General features: G+C 36.1%; 1 protein-coding gene across 4 annotated transcripts in view; it reads left to right on the top strand.

Moving 5' to 3' along the window:
- Nucleotides 1-25465, top strand: part of cep170ba (centrosomal protein 170Ba) — a 73989-nt gene that overhangs the window by 29805 nt on the left and 18719 nt on the right. For 2 of the 4 annotated variants that reach the window (XM_079833700.1, XM_079833699.1), the window contains exons 8-10: nucleotides 5848-6315; nucleotides 16478-17265; nucleotides 23483-23629. In XM_079833700.1, coding sequence (XP_079689826.1) covers nucleotides 5848-6315; nucleotides 16478-17265; nucleotides 23483-23629 — 1403 coding nt within the window. The remainder of the gene's footprint in view (nucleotides 1-5847; nucleotides 6316-16477; nucleotides 17266-23482; nucleotides 23630-25465) is intronic. The other 2 variants (XM_079833702.1, XM_079833701.1) reach the window with 1 other exon arrangement.

Genomic DNA, 25465 nt, shown 5'->3' on the forward strand with positions numbered 1-25465 from the left:
ACGTGTGAGTTGTATTTTGAATAATGATGTTTAGTCTTGCTAATGCTATAACTGCTCAAATGTATGTATGTTAACTCGTAAGCTGCTAACTAATCACATCATTTTGATATAAAGTCACATTTGTGTGTTATAAAGTCAGAATTGCGTGATATAAACTCGCAATTCTGACCTTTTCTTCACAATTGACTTTTTTGCGCAGTTGCGAGTTTATATCTTGCAATTCTGACGTCTTTTCTCAGAATTGTGAGATCTAAACTGCAATTGCAAGTCCAATTCTGAGGAAAAAAGAATTGCGACAATTTTTGCATTTTATATCACAAATATGTAAACTCGCAATTGCGAGAAAGTCAGAATAGCGAGATAAAAAAGTCACAATTATCTTTTATTTCTTATTCTGTGGTGTAAACAAGCTTCCACAGTCATAATGTATGATTAAGAGCTCATATTGAAAAATGCTGGATTGTTAAGTAATGGCAATAAACTGTACAGCTTTTAAAGACTTAGAGCAATATTTGGCATGATCCTTGTCTTTTACTCCCGCCGTAGTAAAATTGAAAATGTCCTGGAAAAGTAAGTCTTTATTTATATAGCGCTTTTAACAATGTAGATTGTTTCAAAGCAGCTTTACAGTGTTAAACAGGAAAATAATGCAGCATAATTTTATTCAGCCATTCTGGAGAAAACGCTGATGTCATCAGTTAATTTCAATTATCATACAGTGACAGTGTGTGCTTTAGATCAATAATTCGATCAGTAATTTAGTTTAAATGGTTAATTTAGTTTATTAATTAGATTTATATCGATGTTTAGTTGAAAAATTTAGTGAGCACGCCAAGCCAGAGGCAACAGTGGCAAGGAAACCAAAACCCCATCAGGAGACCTAATGGAGAAAAATACTGGAAAATGGCTGCTGAAAAAGAGTGCGAACCCTTTAGTGTTAGCTGGTGGTGTTCAGTGCTAAACTCCTCTGGCATGAGCTTTACACATGTCGTGATGGATTAGCCTCCGTCTTAGCCAGAGTCCAAAGAGAAGGCCATTGTGTTTCCCTCCAGTCTTAAGCACTTCTCAAAGTTTTCTTCACAGATTACAGCGTGACCATAGAAACCTTTGTTCTGCTGCAGTTTAGTGCTTTAAGTTAGGAGTCACCCTTTGGGTTAGCGTTAGCACACATTGACATCTAGTCTAGATATTAAACACAGTGTTTTAATGACTCTCTTCAGACACTGATGTCGAGTTTCTCCGTGTCCTAACCAGCCACGCTGTGATTAAATCCCTGTTAATCTGAGGTTATGTCCTAACCAGCTGCAGCACAAACACACATTTATGGCTTTGAGATTTAACGCATGCTTTAAAAATGAGATTTATCATGCTGAATAACACACATATTTATTTGTTTGTTTTTGTTTTATTTATTTTTTAAATCTATGTATTCTTTTTAAATAAAGTAAAGTTTGTTTTATACATTTATTTAAATGTAGATTTTTTTTTTTTTAAACTTAAATGCCGTCATTTATTTATTAATTCATGCATTTATTTTCGTACCTAAATTTTTGTCTTAAAAAAATGTATTAAGAATTTATTTTACTTTACTTAATTCAAATTAATTTATAAAAACATGAATTTAAGTAAAAATGTATTTAAAAATGCATGAATTTAAAGAATAAATAAAACAAACGCATTAATAAAAACTGGTGACATTAATTTTTTTTTTTTAAAATTTTTATCCATAATGTCACCTGTTTTTATTTGTTTTTCAATTTTATTTATTCTTTAAATTCATGTATTTTTAGATTTATTTTCTTACCTAATATTTGTCTTATACATTTATTTGAATAGTTATTTTAGAAATATTTTTAAATGCATGATTAAAATACATTTATAAAACATAAATGTAGATATAAATAAATGTTTCAATGTAAAGAATTTAAAGAATAAATTAAACAGAAACGTATAAATAAAAACTGGTGACATTATGGATTTTTTTTTAAATATATAAAATAATTAATGTTTTTATTTATGTATGTTTTTCAATTTTATTTATTCTTTAAATTCATGTATTTTTAGATTTATTTTCTTACCTAAATTTGTTTTATAAATGTATTTGAATAATTATTTTAGAAATATTTTTTAATCCAGATTCAAATAAATGTATAAAAGCATAAATTTAGGTTAAAAAAAAAAACCATGAATTTAAAGAATAAATAAAACAGAAAAACATAAATAAAAACGGGTGACATTATAGATTTTAAAAAAATATATAAAATTAAAGTCAACATAAATTTGGTTAAAAATACATTCATTATTTTAGACCCATACATTTTTATTTATTTATGTATTTTTACCTAAATTTATGTCTGATACATTTATTTTAATATTTAATAAAACAAATTATGCAAATACATTTATAAAACATAAATGTAGGTAAAAATACATAAATAAATAAAAATGTATGGGTCTAAAATAATTAGTCACCAGTTTTTAATTTACATTTTTACTGTTTTGTTTATTCTTTAAATTTGTGTATTCTTACATTTATTTTGATCTAAATTTATTTGAATATGGATTTTAAAAATATTTTTGGTTATTTTTTTTTGTTGATTCATTTGTTTTTTTACACTTTTTTTTCTTCTTTTGTTCTGTTTTAAAGTGAAATTCGGTCTAAAATCCAACTCCACAGAGCTGTATATTAATCATAAATTATATTGTTGCTTCAATCTGCAGATTGGTTTTTAGTTTGGACAGAAAATGACTTAATGCTGGACAGTAAACACATGTTAGGACCGTACGATATTCCTAAAATACCTCATCTTAATCTGCCTGATGCTTTCCAAATACCTGCTTCTGTGAAGCTTCACAACCTTTGCCAATCTTTAGTTTTGAAGCAGTTTCAAGTGCGTATCAAACTGACAAAATCACATGATTTCAGTAAACAAGGCTCTCTCAGTAAACCCATGAATCTCACGTTTGTGTAGTAAATGGAGTAGCTAAGCAGACTAGTAGTCAAGACCTGATTAGCCTAGCCCTTCAAATGAATAAAAGAACACACATTTATTAGGGTACGTTTACGCAACAGCGATGTACCAAACCTTGCGTTTTTCATGTACAGACATCATCTAAACGTTCACAGCGCGAGTCCGTGAAAACGCTGTATTCTGCTGTCAGGCCAGTAGATGGCGATGACACTTAGAGAAACGCTACACAACTATAGACTGAACGCGTAATACGCATACGAATGATGTCACTGTTTTGACAAATTCATGTTTTTGTAGTTTAAACGGAGACGATAACGATATTGTTTTCAAAATTTTCTATTTTCAGGTCCCCAAAACGCATACGTTTCAGCTTTTTAACGCTTCAAAAAGTGAATAATATTGTGAATCAATTGATTCAGATTGTCGTAATTAGGGACGAACCGATATGCACATTTTGTCCTGTATTGATAACCGATAATTCTTTATATTTGAATATAAAGAATCTGATATATCGGTTGGTTATATCCGATATATCGCCGATAAATCAAACATTTTATATCATTTTTGAGAGCCTGATTAGAAAAACAAAAGTAATTTTTGTTTTTCTGTTTTATAGCTCATACTTATTTTCTTACCTAAATTTATATATATATCAAATAAAATAATCCAAATCAAATAAATGTATTAAAACATCAATTTAGGTTAAAAATTCTAAATGTTACATTTTTTAAAGAATAAATCAAACTAACTTGTGATATTAATTATTTTAGATTTTTTTTTTTAAATCCATAATGTTATTTTTTTTTTAATTCATGTATTTTTACATTTATTACCTAAAATGTATATTTATTTTTTTTAATACATATATTTGATTACGGATTTAAAAATGATTCAAATAAATGTATAAAACATAAATTTAGGTAAAAATAAACATAAAATACACAAATTGAACAAATGTATGAATATTTAAAATAAAATATATCTAAATGAATTAGTCACCAGTTATAATTTATTTAAATTATATTGTTGTTTCATACTGAAATTTTGTTTTAGTTTGGACAGAAAATGATATAGATTTACAAGGAAATAATACATTATTTATCAGCTTTAATATATCGGAATAATTTTCTTATCGGGCTGATAACATTAAAAATGCACATATATCTGCCGATACCGATATATCGTTGCATCCCTACTCGATCTTCCTTTAGTGACGTATGCCCGATTTCTCCAGTTGTTTAATTTGCATAAGCCCCGCCTCTTTCTTACAATCGATTGCAGGCTCGCATTCAAACCCGCCTTCATTTCTGAGTGCCACGCCCACATCTCAGCATCCAATCAACAATCGATGGGTTGAACCAAGTCCCCGCCCCACATGGTTTTCAATAATCCATATCTCTCAGATGTACAGGAAGAACAAGATCTGTCACGACGTCCGTTCCAACAATCGTAAGAAGAAGAATTGCAATAAATGAGCATATGATGAACTCGTATGTGTTGAGTAGGGAAGCACCGATATGAACATTTTGCCCGATACCGATAATTCTTTATATTTTAAAAACCGATAACCGATATATATTGGCCAATTTTTATATAATTTGAGAGTCTGATTACAAAAACAAAAGTCTCAGCATTAAATCCATGTCCCAAACACACAATTATGATGTTTTAATTATGATTTTATGTAGCCGATATGACAGACTTGCGCTGCACATGTTGTAATATTTGTCTTATACATTTATTTGAATAGTTATTTTAGAAATATTTTTAAATGCATGATTAAAATACATTTATAAAACATAAATGTAGATATAAATAAATGTTTCAATGTAAAGAATTTAAAGAATAAATTAAACAGAAACGTATAAATAAAAACTGGTGACATTATGGATTTTTTTTTACATATATAAAATAATTAATGTCACCAGTTTTTATTTATGTATGTTTTTCAATTTTATTTATTCTTTAAATTCATGTATTTTTAGATTTATTTTCTTACCTAAATTTGTTTTATAAATGTATTTGAATAATTATTTTAGAAATATTTTTTAATCCAGATTCAAATAAATGTATAAAAGCATAAATTTAGGTTAAAAAAAAAACATGAATTTAAAGAATAAATAAAACAGAAAAACATAAATAAAAACGGGTGACATTATAGATTTTAAAAAAATATATACAATTAAAGTCAACATAAATTTGGTTAAAAATACATTCATTATTTTAGACCCATACATTTTTATTTATTTATGTATTTTTACCTAAATTTATGTTTGATACATTTATTTTAATATTTAATAAAACAAATTATGCAAATACATTTATAAAACATAAATGTAGGTAAAAATACATAAATAAATAAAAATGTATGGGTCTAAAATAATTAGTCACCAGTTTTTAATTTACATTTTTACTGTTTTGTTTATTCTTTAAATTTGTGTATTCTTACATTTATTTTGATCTAAATTTATTTGAATATGGATTTAAAAAATATTTTTGGTTATTTATTTTTATGATTAATTTGTTTTTTTTACTCTTCTTTTGTTCTGTTTTAAAGTGAAATTCGGTCTAAAATCCAACTCCACAGAGCTGTTTTAATTATGATTTTATGTAGCCGATATGACAGACTTGCGCTGCACATGTTGCTCTAAACTGTATTTTCCTTTTTTTGAAGTGATTTCAATCAAATCAAACTCATCATGATGAACAGTGCACATCTGAAGTGTCTCAGCTGAAGGAATAATACATTATTTATCAGCTTTAATATATCGGATATCATACCGATATCTTTGCATCCCTAGTTGCTATGCTCAGTTTCTCCCATCACTATTAGTTCATATTAACGATCATTAATAACGCTGATGTCTTTTCACAGAAAACCACAAGGATGGCACCAGATGTGAGGTCAGTGTTTCTCCAGATGAGCTTCACGATGGCCAGGGCAAGTCCGGTTACTCCTACCGCAAGGAGCCGAGCTACTTCGAGATTCCCACGAAGGAGATCCATCCAAAGCCCAAATCGGCATCCCTGGAAGTCCAAGAGATCCCCACAAAAGACACGGACCACAAACCCCCGTCCACGCCCCCAGTGGTTCAGGGCCACGCCTCCTTCACCATTGAGTTTGATGACCAAACCCCTGGAAAGATGAAGATCAAGGACCACGTCACAAAGCTCGCCGTCCGCCAGCGCAGGAACCCCACCAAGGAGTCGATAGCCAGGCTTACAGAGGTGATATCGGTGGAGAACAAAGTTGCTGATTGGCTGGTGCAGAGCGACGCCACTATGTTGAGGAGTCTGGAGGAGCAGTCTGGGTCAGACGAGATCTCCAGCAAGAGCTTCAAGGGTAAACCACAACAGAGAATCATTTTTGTACAGTTGGAAAGGTTACAGGGTTCCCGCGGGGTCTTAAAAAGTCTAAAATTATTATTTTTTAATTTAAAGGGTTAGTTCACCCAAAAATGAAAATTCTGTCATTAATTACTCACCCTCATGTCGTTCGACACCCGTCAGACCTCCGTTCATATTCGGAACACAAATGAAGATATTTTAGTGTAAAGCTGATGCTGAGAAAGGCTTCAGATAGGCCTCCATTGGCATTCAGTACATTTACACTCACAAGACCCATAAAAGGCACTTAAAACGTCGTTACAAAGTCCATCTCACCACTGCAATAATTTTACGAAGCGACGACAATAGTTTTTGTGCGCAAAAAAAATCAAAACAACGCCTTTATTCACCTCTTCTTGTCTTCCGTGTGTGCCTCCACGACGCATGCGCGAGAATATGACGTAGCGCCGGCGTTCGGGAATCCATGAAATGCACACTTAAGCCCCGTTTTTAGAACTACGCCGAGACCTAAAGCACGATCAATGTAGAATTCAACAGCTTAGACACGCGCGTCTTCCTCTGATTGTAAACAAATCTCTTCTGGGTCATGTGTCCGAACGGCGGATCTGCTCATATTCTCGCGCATGCGTCGTGGAGGCACACGCGGAAGACAAGAACAAGCTGGATAAAGGTGTTATTTTGATTTTTTTTTTTTGCGCACAAAAACTATTGTCGTCGCATCGTAAGATTATTGTAGAGCCACTGTGGTGAGATGGACTTTGTAACGACGTTTTAAGTGCCTTTCATGGATCTTGGAAGTGTCAATGTACTGAATGCCAATGGAGGCCTATCTGAAGCCTTTCTCAGCATCAGCTTTACACTAAAATATCTTCATTTGTGTCTGAATATGAACGGAGGTCTTACGGGTGTCCAACGACATGAGGGTGAGTAATTAATGACAGAATTTTCATTTTTGGGTGAACTAACCCTTTAAAACGTTGTTAAAAAGTCCATCTCACCACTGCAATAATTTTACGAAGCGACGACAATAGTTTTTGTGCGAAAAAAAATCAAAATAACGCCTTTATTCACCTCTTCTTGTCTTCCGTGTGTGCCTCCACGACGCATGCGCGAGAATATGACCTAGCGCCGGCGTTCGGGAATCCATGAAATGCTCACTTTAGCCCCATTTTGAGAACTACGCCGAGACCTAAAGCACGATCAATGTAGAATCCAACAGCTTAGACACGCGCGTCTTCCTCTGCTTGTAAACAAATCTCTTCTGGGTCATGTGTCCGAACGCCGGATCTGCGCCATATTCTCGCGCATGCGTCGTGGAGGCACACACACAAGACAAGAAGAGGTGAATAAAGGTGTTATTTTGATTTTTTTTTCGCACAAAAACTATTGTCGTCGCTTCGTAAAATGATTGTAGAGTCACTGTGGTGAGATGGACTTTGTAACGACGTTTTTAGTGCCTTTTATGGGTCTTGTGAGTGTAAATGTTCTGAATGCCAATGGAGGCCTATCTGAAGCCTTTCTCAGCATCAGCTTTACACTAAAATACCTTCATTTGTGTCTGAATATGAACGGAGGTCTTACGGGTGTCGAACGACATGAGGGTGAGTAATTAATGACAGAATTTTCATTTTTGGGTGAACTAACCCTTTAAGGCCTTAAAATGTCTTAAAGGGGTGGTAAACCACGATTTCACTATTCTAACTTTAGCTAGCGTGTAATGTTGCTGCTTGAGCATAAACAACATCTGCAAAGTTACAACGTTCAAAGTTTAAAGCAAAGGGAGATATTTGCTTTTAAAGAAATCAGTTTCTAAGAACTACAGCAAACGGCCAGTAGGCGACTACACACATTCCTCCAGGGCTTGCTGACATCACTAGGCTCAATATTTACATAAACCCCTCCTCCGAGAAGATTAAATAAGGGGGGGTGAGGCCATTTTGTATCGCGGCGCTGTTGTGGTATAGTTAGGCTGGAGTGTTGTTGCCGCGATGCCGAGGAAACGCTGTTATTTTCATCCGGATTGCAGGTCTGGGGCACTTGCTCTGTTCAGCCTTCATAGGGACGGGGGTGCGTTGCAGAGCGTTTAACACACAGCATGTTATATGCACGTGTGTTTGAGTCAGCGGGGAATCAGGCGCGCGAAGGGCTCCTGCAGCACATCTGAGGAAAACATCCACCGTCTTCGCGATTTCAATGCCAGATTTGCACAACGTCAGCTGCGTGAAAAAAACACTGCCGGTGCGTGGATGCATGACGCGCGCGCTGCACATTTCACGGAGGACAAAACAAACTTCCACAAACTTCGCGAGTTCAATACAGGATATGCACAACGGCTTGTCCTGAAAGCTGGATTTACAAACAGAAGCTGTTTACGGGCCACAACCTGTAAGTCTGATTTATTTTTCATCGATGTGTTTTCCTGTAATAGGTTGTAGCAAGGAAGTAAACAGATGACAGCGCTGTTCTGCAAACCAGTCTGTTAAATGCTCATTCATACTTAACGTTATCCGACGAACACCTATCGTTACAAACACTAACGTTAAAATCTCAACAGCGAACCTGGCATTAGTGTAAATGATTCTTTGATTAGAGCTTTTATGTATTGTTTATCTACAGGCATGCTAAACATGGTTCTGTGTGTGATTTGGCTAACTTACTAGTTAAAGCCAGTGCTTAGTGTTTGTTTTGGGTTAGTTCTTGCGACAGATATTTGGCTATAATCGTTCTAAAAATACAAAAGTTAAAGTGCCATTCAGTAGCGATCATTATAGATCCGCAGTCTTTACACTTGAGGACTGAACAGGTTCTGCTCGATCATCTTCACTCAAATGTTCTGGGTCTGATTCGGGCTCAGATTGGTATGGTTTTATTGACGCCGTTGTTTCACTAACCAAAGCACAGCCTCCGGTAAGGGGCGTGACGTTTCCGACATACGTGCACTAGGCGTTTAGCTAATCACAACACACTGGGCCAGCTAACCAATCAGAGCCCACTGCGTATTTTTGAGGGACTGGCTTCATACAACCCGGAAAGCATCAGACCGTTTTACAAGGAGGGACAGAGCAGTGTAGAATAAAGGTCAAATATATGAAAAATAAGGCAATTTTTTTTTAAACGAAGCATGAACACATGTTACAGTGCACCCCACAAACACAGTCAAGCCTTCAAAAGAATGTGTTTTACCACCCCTTTAAAAACGGCCAGATTTTCATCCAAGGTCTTACATTTCATTCAGTTAGGTCAAAAAAAAAAGGTTTTATCCTTGTTCCTTTCCAGAAACGCTGGCCGCAGAAAGTTATTAACGTTACACAGTAGCAAAATGGTATCGAATCGTAGACGCAAAGTGGAAAAGTGAAGCTCTAGAGTCTTTGCTTCGCCGCCCTCAGAGCGTTCGTTCGGTGTGTTGTAGTTCTTTCTGGGGGTGTTGGTACACATGCGGTGATAAAACTACAAATCCCGTGATAAAGGCAATTACCTGCCCGCAAAATACATCTACGTTTAATAACGTATTTTGTTGGACAGAATGAGGCAGACAAGCATTGTTTTCTATTATTCTACACAGTGATAAAGTCTGCATCAGCACTGCATACCTTATTATTATGACAATAGTGAAGGCTTGAAGAACTCATATGCACCATATCTTGATGCAGTCGTGTTTATTGTCTTGTTTATTTCATCAGTCAAAGCGTTTCTATCTTCAGTCTATTATCCTACATCGCTAGCTTCACATTAGGGCTAACGATTACTTCTCTGAGGGAAATGTTTAGTTTCTGCTCGAGGGCGCCCTCTGGCTTCCAGTATGAATGAAACGTTTGGGTAGCAAATAAGAAAAATAATACTTCTCTCTAAATACATTTATATGACAATCCATGTTTTTCTCCAATGTACAGTTTTCCCCCACAGTGGATGCATAAGAGGCTCAAATTTCATATTAAATACTTAGACTTTTTAGTAATATGCTGTCTGCATATTAACAGGTAACCCAGCAGTTTTCTGTAAAATAAAAATGTTATTATTAATAATATTATTATTATTATTATTATTATATTATATTTATTCTTAAATACTCTATTTTAATTTTTTTAAATAATGAAAATGTTATTGTAGTAGTAATGTGTTAAATATTTGTATTTATCGAATACAATTATTATTATTAGTCTCATTAATATATAAACATTAATATATAAAATGTTATATGCATACATTTTTCACTTAATAATATCAGAATGATTTCTGAAGGATCATGGGACACTGAAGACTGGAGTAATAATGATAAATCCAGCTTTGATCACAGGAATAAATTATTCTTTACAGTATATTACAATAGAAAAGTAATAATATTTCATAATATTAGTCATTTTCTGTATTTTTGATCAGATAAATGCAGGCTTGATTAGCAGAAGAGACTTCTTTTAAAAATAGTAATTAGGGGGGGGGGGGGTGATACAGCCTCAAAATGATATCTCGATGTTTCAAGAATATTTTTGCAATGATGATATTTATGAGGATATAGAAAAAAATATATAGACCAACATTTTATTGGTGTAAATGTAAGCAAAGTAAAAAAGTAGCCTTGGTACAAGTTGGGAGTGTTTTCCCTGGAAATCTTAAAGGGGCTATATGCGTTTTTCTGAAATTTAAACTCGCGACTGACACCTGTGGCCAAAAAACAGAACTGCTCTTCATTTCTGCTCGCTCTCGCAGCGCGCGCTCGTACTACACGCACCATTCACAAGTCATCTGCTGCACGGAGGTCAACATTATGTTTACAGAGGTAAGAACAGTCAAATACATATATTGTTTGAGATAAGTGTTCTCTTATCAAAACGTCAAACGTGTAGCTGACAAACTACACAAAAAATTAATACATTAAATAAATAAATAAACCCATTTCGCCATTGGCCTACACGCTGATGAAGGGCGCACAGACCGAAACTTTCGTAGAATATTAAAAACACAAATCTGAGCACTGTCCTTGACCACTTATTATACACAAGTAGCTTACTATCACCAAGTATGAAAGACACATACATAATACTATTTAGCAATATTTATTGACTAACGTTACATGTCTTATGTGAAATAAAATGCATCACACTTTACATCTTCATTTACCTCTTATTTTTTGTTAAGATATAGAAACAACAAACAATATAATGTAGCTTTACATGGCTATATAATAACCCATTTCTGGGTCATTTCGTATTTCCAACACAGATCTGAGCTCCCTCCAAGGCTCAAATGCGAAGCCGATGTTCACTCTAGGCCTTGCAAGGCGCCGGTCTCTCTCAATCTTCGACCTTTTTTGGCCACTTGTCAGGGGTTTAACTTTTTTAGTCTTCTGTGGAGTTACTGTTGATGTCCGAGTTGTCCTGGGTCTCTTCTGTGTATTCGTTAAATCCATTGCACTGCTTGCGAGTGTAGGCTACTTGCTGACTAGCGGTGGTGGCAGAGTGATCTGAAAAGTTTAACATGAACGCGCTTGACGTCACATCCGCGGACCGCGCGGGAAAAAACGACCCGTCAGAAAATATGAAAAATAGGATACAGGCTTATACTGTGAGCGGACAAGGTGTCAGTATGCTCATCAGGAGATGTTTGAGTCATAAATGGTCAAATAAAAAGGCTATTGTTACGTTTATTTTGGGGAAAAAGTTGCATATAGCCCCTTTAAAGGTCCCATGGCATGGCATTTTTCTATTATTTTATAGTGTTTCCTGAGGTGTACTTATATTGTTAGTATGATTTTTACATCATAAAATGTCATAATTTAGAAATAAAAGGCATTTTGTCTATACTGCTGTTTGCCCTGTGGCTGAAGGCCCTGTTTCAAGAGGCGTGTCTGCTGTGAGACTTCAGTAAAAACGCCCACTGTTGTGATTGGCTGACATCTTTGCATTTGAAATGAGCGAAGGAGGCGTGGTTTAACGAGGTCTACAACGCACGAGCTGCTGCCAGAGAGACGGATGGACCTGAGTTCACTTCTCATCAGTTCTCTCAGCATGTCTCAGTTCAGGGTGAACTGTTGTAGTTACTAGAATATACTTCAGGTTATTAGTTTATTTCTAGTCGGAGGGGCTGTCACTCATGTCAGAAAGTTAGTAACTTTAGTAAATTATGGATCAGCGCTGACTCGAGACGCGAACCGTTTAGAACGATTCAGTCCGATTTGGTGAACTGGTTCGGTTCACTAAAAAGAACCGATTCAAAAGAATGATTCGTTCGCGAACCGGACATCACAGAGACGGAGCGATTGCTAACAAAGTTATTTATAGTAACTACTGAGTTGTGAGAGGCTGTCTGTCAGCGCGAGTTTATTGTGTTTGTATCTGAGAGTTCTGAATAAACACGAGTCCCAGTCACGCCGAGTCCTCTTCATCATTATTCTACCAACTTTGTAACACATGCAATGTACCATTACAGCGAGATGAACAAGTTAGTAAGTTTGATTAAAGCATTATTTCTAGATATGTTCCAATCATATGAATAGCGTCATTGACGCGCATTGAGTAACTTACACAGCGCAAACAAAGACACAACAGCAGTAATCGAATGTAATCCAGTTTATTGTGGGGAAAGCTGGCTAGCCTAGCCGGATACCCTCACGCTTACCCCCCTTCTGCTTAATCTAACGCCGCGTTTGGTGCCTCCGCTGTGGGCCAGATGCAGTACTGGGGGTCGGGGATGTTGAAGGCCGAGCTTCGGCGTGCGTGAGGTTTATCTCTAAAGATGTTACTCTGCCGATGTTGAGCAGAAACTCCCGACTGTATGCACATTTAAGAACAGATAGATGCGACGAGGACGCACAAAAACACTGACTCACAAGATAGAAAACACGAAAACACCGTTCTGTCGGGAGAGAGAGAAGCCGCTGCGTGTGCACGAATAATAAATAATTAACTACACATAAGAAATCACTGATCACAGATCAGAAGGAACTGAAAAAAGACTTCTGTTTTCATTTGTACATCCAAACACTGAGAAACTGCCAGCGTTCACTCGTTCACAACCCATGATCTCTGGAGCGTTTGCATGGGCGTGGCAGATTCTCTGGGCGGAGGAAAGGGAGGAAACCGTTCCTGCTTGGACGTCATAACAGGAGACTTCAGGATTGGCTCGTCTGGCCTGTCATTTTTTCAAAGGCAGAGAAAGACAGCCAGAACTCGGTTTACACCCATCAACATTTCTATCCACTTGGGGACAATATTCAGGCTAGGGGAACTCATATTAATGTTGAAATACCTCATAAAATGAAAATGTCATGCCATGGGACCTTTAAGTAAAACATTACTCCTTAGGGGCATCATGGGCCAATGGTTAGAGTCGGACTTGTAACCTGAAGGTTGCGGGTTCGAGTCTCAGGTCCGGCTGGAACAGTGAATAACCTCCACCCTCAATACCACGACCAGGGCTCGACATTAACACTTGTCCGGGACAAGTGGATTTTTTGAAGGGGCAAGTGAAAGAGAATTTTATTTGCCCGACTGACAAATGATTAAAACTTCAAAAACAAAAAAATATCTAGGGAATCACCAAAATTCAAGAATGATTCTGCATTAATTTAATGTAAGTGGGTAATAGGGATGTACAGTAAAGGCTCTGTGGAGAAACTAGCTGAACAAGACTGAATAGCTCCGACCATGTAAACTGAAGTGTTGAGGTAAACTAGGCTGCTACACGATGGCCTTAGCCAGATATGAGGTCTGGACCTCTGTATTGTTCCGAGGTGTGCATAATACATTTAGTAGACACTTTTATCCAAAGTAACTTACAAATGAGAGCAATAGAAGCAACTAGAACAGTCAAGGGCAACAATATGCAAGTGTTAATATGTGTTAAATGTAATAAATGTTGCGAAATAATTGCCTAATAGAGTATTAACACTTCTTTAAAGCTGCAAGGATATCTTCTTGTCTGAGCTGCCCTGCCTGCGGTCTGTCACCGTTCATCAATGTAAAAACATATTTGAGATGACCAATCAAATTAAATTATGCTTTATATGCAGAAGCTGCTGCGCGAGTAACACAACGCTTCATTAAACGGTGCAAGATGCCAAACTAAACATTTCATATTTGACAGCTTGGTATATAAAATGTTAAACAATGAAAAGACTATCAGCCAGAGCTCAGCTTTAGAAGGGGAAGAGAAGGAGACAAAAAAAAGAGTGATGGAAATGAGAGAATGATGAAAAAAGGAGAGCGGAAGTATGACAGATAATCTACTGCCACTAACATATAGAAGTATATACTTAGAAATAGAAGTATAACTCGGATCGGGACTCGGTATCGGTAGATACTCAAAATCAAATGACTCGGACTCGAGGGCAAAAAAACCTGATCGGGACATCCCTAGTGGATAATAATATATAATGTAATGTACTGACAGTAACAAGCTTGCGCTTTTGACGCTAGCGCAGCCTCTCGAGGAGAAATCACTAGAAATTAGCAGTGCTCAAACAGAGAAACTTAGTTAATATACTGCAGTAAAAATGTGTTTAAAATTGAGTTTTTATATGTATAACATGATACAGTTAAGCAACACCACACGAGCAAGAGTGCTGTTTTCCTGAATACAATCACGACTGAAAATGACACTGATTTCATATGACAGTTGCATAAAAAATTAATTAACATCAAGTCACTTACATTTGAGAAGCAATATTGACTGCTTTTGTTCGATTTCAGCAGCGAAAATAGTTCCAAACAAAGATCCCAGCAGAACCATAACACATCTCACAGCAACAGTGTGTGTTAGTGAACGATTCAGCGTTTAAATGAATCGACTCAATAATTTGCTCATTAAGACGGTCACCTGCTGCCACCTACTGGCAGATTAGTTTCATGTTTAAACATTCTTTCCAACTTAATTTATTCATTTATTGATCAAATTTAAGAATATAAATTTAAAGCTGAACCATAGCCTATATTTAATAAGATTATGGAAACAAATGACCTTTATAAAAGGTAAAAAAAATCACATATGCTGATTTAAATATGTCAAAGCTGATTGAACACTGGTGAGAATATTGCTTTAGAATAAAAAACACACACACACACACACACGTTTGTTTTTGTGAAATGTGAGGACATTCCATAGGCGTAATGGTTTTTATACCGTACAAACCGTATTTTCTATCCCCTTACACTGACCCTAAACCTACCCAACACACACACACACACACACACACACACACACTGCCCCTAAACCTACCCAACACACACACACACACACACACACACACACACACACACACTGCCCCTAAACCTACCCAACACACACACACACACACACACACACACACACTGCCCCTAAACCTACCCATCTCACACACACACACACACACACACACTGCCCCTGCCCCTAAACCTACCCATCACACACACACACACATACACACACACACACACACACACTGCCCCTAAACCTACCCATCACAGGAGACTGTGCAGTTTACTTTCTGTGAAAAACCTTATTCTGTGATTTATAAGCATTTTGAAAAGTGAGGACATGGGGAACGTCCTCATATTTCACCCTCTTTTTGTAATACCCATGTCATTATACACATTTGTGTCCTGATATTTCACAAAAACATGCCCACACACACACACACACACACACACACACACACACACACACACACGTTGGGTTTTCATGTTTTATGGGGACTTTCCATAGGCGTAATGGTTTTTATACTGTATAAACTGTATATTCTACACTGCCCCTGCCCCTAAACCTACCCATCACACACACACACACACACACACACACACACTGCCCCTGCCCCTAAACCTACCCATCACAGGAGACATTCTGCATTTTTACATGTTCAAAAAACATCACTTAGTCTGATTTATAAGATGTTTTCCTCATGGGGACCTAAAAATGTCCCCACAAGGACGAGGATTTCGGATATTGCCATCTTTGTGGGGACATTTTGTCCCCATAACGTAGAGATTACCAGTCCACACACAAAAAAAGTAATAAAATACAAATAATAAAATACATGTTTTATCATGTAAAGAATGATACTGTGTTATCGTGGACGGTATGAAATGGCACACCCCTAATATTAATGTGTCTAAACTTTTGGGCGGCACTGTATATGGTTGTACCAGCTTTGTTGTGCCTTTCTAACTGTTGACCTGTGTTATTTCTAGATGCACACAATCATGAAGATGATGATGATGATGATTTGGAGGATCCAGAAGGAACTCAAGCGATTCAGTCTGTGTCCCGCTCACAAAAGGAGGGAGAAGATTACCCAACTAACCACATGCCAGATTCAAAGAGCCAAGGCAAACCGGATCCCCAGCAAGCTTTCATGGTCGAGTTCTTTGACGATACTCAGCGTAAAAAGCGCTCTCAGTCGTTCACCAATAACATATCGTCTCCTGAGTTCCAGTCTGCTCTAAAAAGCAAGTTAGACAAACGGAAAGTTGCCGCCCAGTCCGGAGAGCGGACAAACTCGTCGTCCGGACACAATCCACCCACACAGCAGTTCACGGTTCCCCTCAAAGACGGGTCTCAGCGGGCCGGGTCTCTCAGACGGGAGAAGAGCGAGATCCGCATGAGCACGTCTGAGTTTAGCTCGCGCTCCGTGTCTAAACACTTTGGCAGCATCGGCCGAAGGTCCAAACTCTCGCAGGATTTCGCGGCCGAGTTGCTTAGGGTGTCGAAACCCAGTCCATCTCCCACATGGGACCACAAGACCTCATCTTCAACAACTGCTGAGACGCATCAGAGTTCCCCTCCCGCGTCTCATTCGCACAATCACGCCATTGATCCGACAACCAGATCTCCCTCCGCGCCCTTGGAGGTCAATAGTGCGGACGCCAAAACCGCGCAGCCAGAAGAGGACGACAGTTTAAGTGATGCGGGCACTTACACCATTGAAGCTGAGGGTCCAGATAAAGAGGTCGTGGAGGCCCGGAGCTTGATCAATCAGGTACGCCTTCGTCAAACTGACGTCACGCAAGTTCAACTGCGCATGTCGGTTGCGAAAGATGATCTCGAATGTGTTATAATGTATCAAACACATTGGTTTAAATCGTACTTTAGGCTATACATATAACAGTTGAATGATTTCAGCAAATAAGCACTTAAATTTGATTAAATGTTTGATTAAATTGCTGACACTGAATGAAAATAATTAAAATTTGAAAAGGTTAAAGGGTTAGTTCACCCAAAATTTTTAATTCTGTCATTAATTACTTCCCCTCATGTCGTTGGACACCCGTCAGACCTCCGTTCATCTTCAGACACAAATGAAGATATTTTAGTGTAAATCTGATGCTCTGAAAGGCCTCCATTGGTTCTACAATAATTTTATGGAGTGACGAGAATAGTTTTTGTGCGCAAAAAAACTGTAAATAACGACTTATATAGTGATGACGATTTCAAAACACGGCATCATGAAGCTTCGAAGCGTTATGAATCAGTGAGTCGATTCATGATTCGGATCGCGTGTCAAACTGCTGAAATTTGGCGATTCAAACTGCTGAATCGACTCACTGATTCATAACGCTTCGAAGCTTCATGAGGCCGTGTTTTGAAATCGTCATCACTATAGAAGTCGTTATTTAGAGTTTTTTTGCGCACAAAAACTATTCTCGTCACTCCATAAAGTTATTGTAGAACCACTGTAGTGAGATGGACTTTGTAACGACGTCTTTAGTGCCTTTTAAGGGTCTTGAGAGTGTAAAGTGCATTGAGCCAATGGAGGCCTTTCAGAGCATCAGATTTACACTAAAATATCTTCATTTGTGTCTGAAGATGAACGGAGGTCTGACGGGTGTCCAACCACATGAGGGTGAGTAATTAATGACAGAATTTTCATTTTTGGGTGAACTAACCCTTTAAAGCTACACTGTGTGATATTTTCCCCCATCTAGTGGTGAACTTGTATATGACCATCCAGTGAATATTAGTTTCTGTTCCTCTCAATTCCGATTTCGTTTTAACTCCTACGGTGGCTGATTTAGTCCAAGATTAACATGGCTTCCAGTTCGACCTCGTCCACATTCGACACGGTGCCATCGAGTGTTAAAACGCCAAAGGCGAAGCTTGAATTCACGGGTATGTCCCTCTTTGGCTAATGTACTTTCAAGATGGAGGAGCAACATGGCGACCCGCATTCGAACCCTCACCCGTATGTATTTTCAATGGCATATTATAAACTTACGAGAATACTTTATTACTTGAAAGAAGTAAATATACATTAATGAGCACATATATTTTTGAAAGAACTAAGTGTTTTTAGCTAAGAATAAACTAAAAAAGTTACACAGTGTAGCTTTAAGTTTAAGATATTTTTATTTTCAAAATGTAGGCTATAGCTATATATATGAATATCCTAAATATATTATATATATTATATTGGTTTTATATTTCCCCACAGTGCTCATGTGCCGCTTTGCGCGGAAAGGGATGTACGCGAGCAGGAAAGAGAGCATAATTTTTTTCTAATATCTTCATGTTTTCTCCTGATGTTCCAGAACTAATAATTGTAGTAAAAGCTGTGAACAATGAATTTATCTTCTGCAGGGTCAAGAACTTTAGGCTGTTTGATAATGCGCTGCGAGAGAAAGCGAAACTAAAAATATCGGCGTGTACGCTATGAAATGCGCTATAAACATAGGCTACACTTGACGCCTTAAGTTTGATAACAAGCACAAACTGTGTTTAATAGTTTGAAATAAAATGTATCTGTCCTACAGCACTGTTTTCTACTTTACCACAGTAAATGCGAACTCCTAATTAAAAGCAAACAAGGAAGAAACGTGTATAATCCCCTGTGAGAGATGCGTAGGCCTAAATGATGATCAAGGAAAAGTAAATAAGAGATTCCATGTCCAGTAGAATAAAATGAGAGTAAGCCTATTGTTAAATTCGTGGAAAATCGGGTGACCAGATTGCAAAACACAGACAAAGCTTAAATTTGGCTCCGCTTACAAAGGCTACCTCTCTCGTTCGGCATGAATATAATGTTTCCATGGCTGCGATGTAACATTTAATTAAGAACCTATTATTTATTTTGGAAATAAATGTTTGTGCTTCACTCGTGTCATAATATTCACGTGAAGCCGCATTCATGATACCCTTTCACTTGGTGACAAACTGTAGAAATATGCGTGAACATTTTGAAAATAACATCTAATAATCTATAATTAATCATCTATAAATATATATCTATAAATAATCTATTATCTTTTTAAATGAAACGATTTTGTATCGTATCCATGTAATTTTCTATAGCCTACACACTATCTCTCACTGGTTTTCTGCAACCTATCTGCGCGCGCATCCTGTATGTTTACAAACAGTAAATTGGTCTATACAGTGCTTTAAAAGTGTGTGAACCCCTTGCAGAATCCGTGAAAATTAATAATTTTAGCAAAATGAGAGAGATCATACAAAATGCCTGTTATTAGGGGCCAATCACTGAAGGTGTGGAGGCATCTATTGAAATCGTTAGATTTCTTATTATCATTATTCCGCCATTGGAGTCTATGGCAGCCCATAGAAGCGCAATGTTGTGAAATTTGGTACACTGATAGAGGTCAGTACCAATAGTAACCACACCAAATTTGGAGTCTCTAACTCATTCCCTCTAGCGCCACCACCTGTCCAAAGTTTCACTCATATTTATGCTAATAACTTTTGAACCCGAAGGGCTAGAAACAAAAGAGCTCATGACAATTTCCGTCATTAAAACATTTCCGCCATTTTGAATTTTCCCAAAAAACTACTTTTGCGAACTCGTCCTAGACGCTTCGTCCGATTTGCACGAAAATTGAACCAGATCATCTTCAGACTAGTGTTGTCATGATACTGGAATTTCTGATTTCGATACGATACCTAAAAAAGTATCGATTTTCGATACCACGGGGGAAAAAAACGCTTGTATACTGTCAAATAGATATTTTTTATATAATTTAGTTTTTTGTCCGTCTATTGAAAGTCTAGGCAATTAAAAATTTCTTCAGAAGAGATCACTTTATATGATAAAGCTTTTAAGCTTTTTCTCATATATAAACGTTGATCAATTACCATTACAATTATCTCACAAATATATGCTAACTAATTTTGTTGCAATAACTCTGTCGGTCGGAGAGGAGAGCGCAGCTGATATATCGATACTGTTGAAAAGGAGTATCGTATCGTTTCAGATATTTCAGTATTGATACATATCGATATTTTTGACAACACTACTTCAGACGGTTACAACAAAAAGTTATGGAACTCCAAGTTGATTCGTCAAATAGTTTTTGATAAACGCACGAACAAATTGTACGTAGCGGTTGCGAAAATACACTTAAGGCTATATCTCCGCAATGTTTTATCATATTCAAACCAAACTTGGTACAATATACATCGTTTTGGCACAGCACCACCTACTGGTCCGGAGATACGAAAAATGGCTATTTTTGCTTATAACTTCTGAACCGTTTGTGAATAATAAAAGTCTCCTTAGATTCGGGACGTGATGCCGAGTCGACTGATATCTAATTTCACCATATCGGCCATTTTGTCTGTCGGTCATTTTGAATTATGTGTTAAAATGCTGTATTTTATGAACACATGAACGGATTGTTACGAAACTCGGTATGGGTCATCAGCACGATGCCCTGAACGAGCCTGAGACGTTTTAAAACCGCGCCACCCAGTGGAGAATTTTTCTCCCAAATGCTTATAACTTTGGGTGTGGTTGACTTATTTTCATGGGAGTCACTTTTTTCGTCTGCCGAGTCCAACGATACCAGATTTGCCAGGTTTCGGCGTATGGCTTGTGCAGCGCGGTAATTTAGCGCTTAAAAAAACGTTAGCTGATATCTTCGAAACCGCTAGTCCGATCGAGACGAAACCAGCGTCAGAAGTTCGGAAACATAGGTCGATAGCTAAACGTTAATGCCCAAATGTCAAAATATTGATAGTAAGGGGGCAGTAAAATCCAATCAAAGTCAGGTCAGTCATTTGTAGGTGTTTTTTCATATAAATGTCTATAACTCCAAAACGAAATGAGATATTTTCACCAAAATTGACACACATGTATGGGCTCACTCCGAGGACACATACAAAAAATTGAAGGATTGTGCCTCTTGGTGGCGCTATAATAGAACAAAACATGAAATTCCCATAGACTACAATGCATTTTTGCCTAAAATCCTCTTAAAATGTGTTTAATTGCTCATTGCTGCCGTTGATCTGACACTCCCAGCGTCTCGTCTTCTTTGCGCTTGGCCCTGGTAATGGCTGCTTGCAGATATACAGAGATGTATAAAGTACTAGAGACACATACTTGAGTAAAAGTACAAGTTCCTTATCAAAAAAGTGACTTGAGTAGAAGTTGAAGTGCTCTTTAAGCACCACACTTAAGTAGAAGTACTAAAGTATTAAAAAAATTTTGTACTTAAGTATTGCAAGTAGTTTATTTTAAAATGTACTACTCAAGTACTGAAAGTAAAAGTACAAGTATTGTGTTATGTAGTTATTAAAGAAAGTAGTCAAAAGTTTGAACATCATATTGTTTTTATTATTTCAAATGATTAAGCTAAAGGACAATCACAATTGTTGGGAGGTAATTTTTCTACATATTGTCGTATAAATAACCTGAAAATACTGTAGTTCATTAAGATTAAATCTTACTATAACCACTCTTACAAAAAAAAAATGGGGTAAGCACACTTATATTCTCATTTCAAGAGGTGTTCTGAGTAAATTGTTTGTTTGTAACACTTTACAATATGGTTTGATTTGTTAACATTACATTAGTTAATGTATTAGACTAATAACTAACATGAACTAACCATGATCAATACATTTGTTACTGTATTTATTAATCTTTGTTAATCTTAGTTAATAAAAATACAGCTGTTCATTGTTTGTATATGTTACTTCACAGTGCACATTAACTATGTAAACAAATAGAGAGCAATTTGAGCGCAAGACGCTCGTGTTGTTTTAAAGACAGTGAATGCGCGCTCGCGGGGCTCTCTCTCTCGCGCGCTCTGTCTCTCTCTCTCGCGCTCTCGCTCTCTCTCGCGCGCTCTCGCTCTCTCTCGCGCGCTCTCGCTCTCTCTCTCGCGCTCTCGCTCTCTCTCTCGCGCTCTCGCTCTCTCTCTCGCGCTCTCTCTCTCGCACTCTCTCTCTCTCTCTCTCTCTCTCTCTCTCTCTCTCTCTCTCTCTCTCTCTCTCTCTCATGCGCGGTAATGTGGGTTTGGAATGGAATGATTCGTAACATTTTTATAATTGTAACGAGTAACGATGCTGCACATAAAAAAATATCGGAGTAAAAGTATTAAACTCATCGAAAATATGTACTGAAGTAAAAGACAGATACTGCCTTTTAGTACTTAAGTACAGTAGTGAAGTAGTTCTACTTCGTTACTATACATCTCTGCAGATATATATTTTTTATTTAATACTGTCCTGAATAAGATATTTTACATAAAATATGTTTACATATAGACAAAAAAATAGCTGAATTTATCAAAATAACCCCGTTCAGAAGTTTACACACCCTTGATTCTTAATACTGTGTGTCGTTCGCTGATGATCCACAGCTGAACATGCTTCGGGCGCTTGGATCATGTGCCTTTCTATGTTTCATCCACTATTTCTAGATGAATTTTGTCCATAGAAATGCACTATTTAGTGCCATAATTTGGCGCGACTGGTGGAAGTTTACCATGCACAGAGGGCAGACCAGACTAATCGATACTGAGAATCGTTGTCCATGATTTTCGTTATCGATTTGTTGTTGCAGCCCTAGTTTGAACACAGCATAAGCTGGTTGTTTTGGTTCAGGAGGAACTGTAAAACTGGCCCTTGTCAAACTCGCTCAAATCCTTACGCTTGTCCAATTTTCCTGCTTCTAACACATCAACTCTGAGGACTCTGATATAATAACTATATTGTTTATCGTGAAATTACATTTCTCATATCACAAAATAAGATTGAGGTCATATCGCCCACTTCTACATTCAAGCGGCTTCAAGAACAAAACACATTCTGTTATTAGAAGCCATTGTTTCAGTTCTTCAGGTTATTTCGGTCACTTCCCCAGTGTTTTTATCACATCTGAAGATCGTTGAAGAGCTGCGGTCAGATGGGAACAGACATATAACATTCTTCATAATTCATGCATGCTTTATCATTAACAGGTGTTTGGTGTTGGCGACAACAGCCAAACCTCAGCAGCCGCAACAGTTAAGCCTATATTTGGTGACACTGATAGTCTTCTACTCAGTGAGAATAGCTCAGGCCAATATCCAACAGACCATAGTGACACAGACAAGGGTCCTGTACAGGTAAACTCTCACCTGACTGCAAACTCCGGATCATGGGCGTCAGTAGATCTGTCTGTCAATCACTTAATTTCCACTTATTAGGGTGTTTCTTGGGCATCTTCTCAGCTGTTTTGATGTCTCTTTTCCTGCTTTTTGGATGATTATGAATGTGTGACTTGGATTCTTTAAAGAGCCCGATCTCTCTTTATGGTTGAGATATTTTCATTTGGTATTTGAATTCCTTTGAATTTCCTGTTCATAATCAATATATATTTAAGCCAGCATAATTGTATCAGGTTTTATTTAACAGACTTGAAATAAGTTTACCAAAAAGATACATTAAAATGAAGAATACAAGTTAATTAATAATAAAAAAAAATATTAAATCTGAAATGTGTGCCAATTCTTGAATATAAGAAATAATTAATTTTAAATAATTTTAGCCCATTTTTTAATAATAATTAAAAAAGTTAATTTTAAAATAAAGAAAAATGTATACAATAAGAAAAATTTAATCTGAAATCTGTGCTAATTATTTAACATAACTGTTTTTTAAAGAGTGAACACTGAGAGTTAGTTTGAACTATTTGAACAATATTAATTTAAATATTTACAACGTTTATTCTTAATTTGGGGTCAATTTATAAGTATTATTTAATTTTAATCAAATGTCACCTAAAATTATATGATAAGCAAGTTTATTTATATAGCAGATTTCATGCACAGTGCTCATTTCAAAGTGTTTTACATAAAATAAGTTAAGAAAATTAGACAAGAAATAGTCAAATTTTATTAAAAAGTAATGAAAAATGAAATAAAAGGTATAAATCAAACAAATAATAATAGTAGTCAATAATCATTTACTAGACATTTATTTATATATATATATATATATATATATATATATATATATATATATATATATATATATATATATATATATATATGCTCGAGAGATATACAATATATAATATATATATATATATATATATATATATATATATATATATATATATATATATATATATATATATATATATATATATATATATATATATATATATATATATATATATATATATATATATATATAAATATAAATATAAATATAAATAACTTTTTATAAATATTTTTATTTAGCAGTTTTCCCTCACATTTTTATGAATAACTTGTATAATATCCAAGGTATACATTTCTAATAATTGTGCAGTTAATTCTCATATTGTATTTTCAGAAAGTTTTGGAATATTTTTCCTCTCCCCAAATTTACAGGAAAAACAAACAATATATAATATATATATTAAGGCTATTATTATTAAGACCTATTAAGACGATGTTTACATCTACCTTGTAAATATATTTTTTGCCATTTTGTTAAAATGTTTTCACAGGTAAATTAATAACAATTGCAATTGTAACGATATTTCAAGTGTAACTTATGAGCTTTGAATCCAATCTTTGTTTGTAAAATGCATAAAGTTGATCACACTGATTTCAAAGATAAGGATTCATTAGTTTGGATATACATTGAACCAAACACTATCATAACATCTTAGTTGATCGTTCAATATACTCTATTTTTTTACAAAACATCCCATGTTTCGGCCGTGACGGCAGATTTTCGGTAGTGACAGAAATATTTTGGTAGTGATCACATTACAGAATTTTAACTCTCATACTAAAATACTGATGATTTGCATAACTGTACTAAAATGTTGTTTATTTCCCCCAAATAAAGGGTTGTGTTCCTGTTTTTCACTACCAAAACGATGTCAAACCTGAAACATGACTGTTTCGTTCGTGACAATTTTAGACACTTTTGAGCCTAGCTCAAAGATGCTAATCAGCACATGGTTA

This window comes from Gobio gobio, assembly GCF_949357685.1.
Source record: "Gobio gobio genome assembly, chromosome: 13".
Taxonomy (NCBI): Eukaryota; Metazoa; Chordata; class Actinopteri; order Cypriniformes; family Gobionidae; genus Gobio; species Gobio gobio.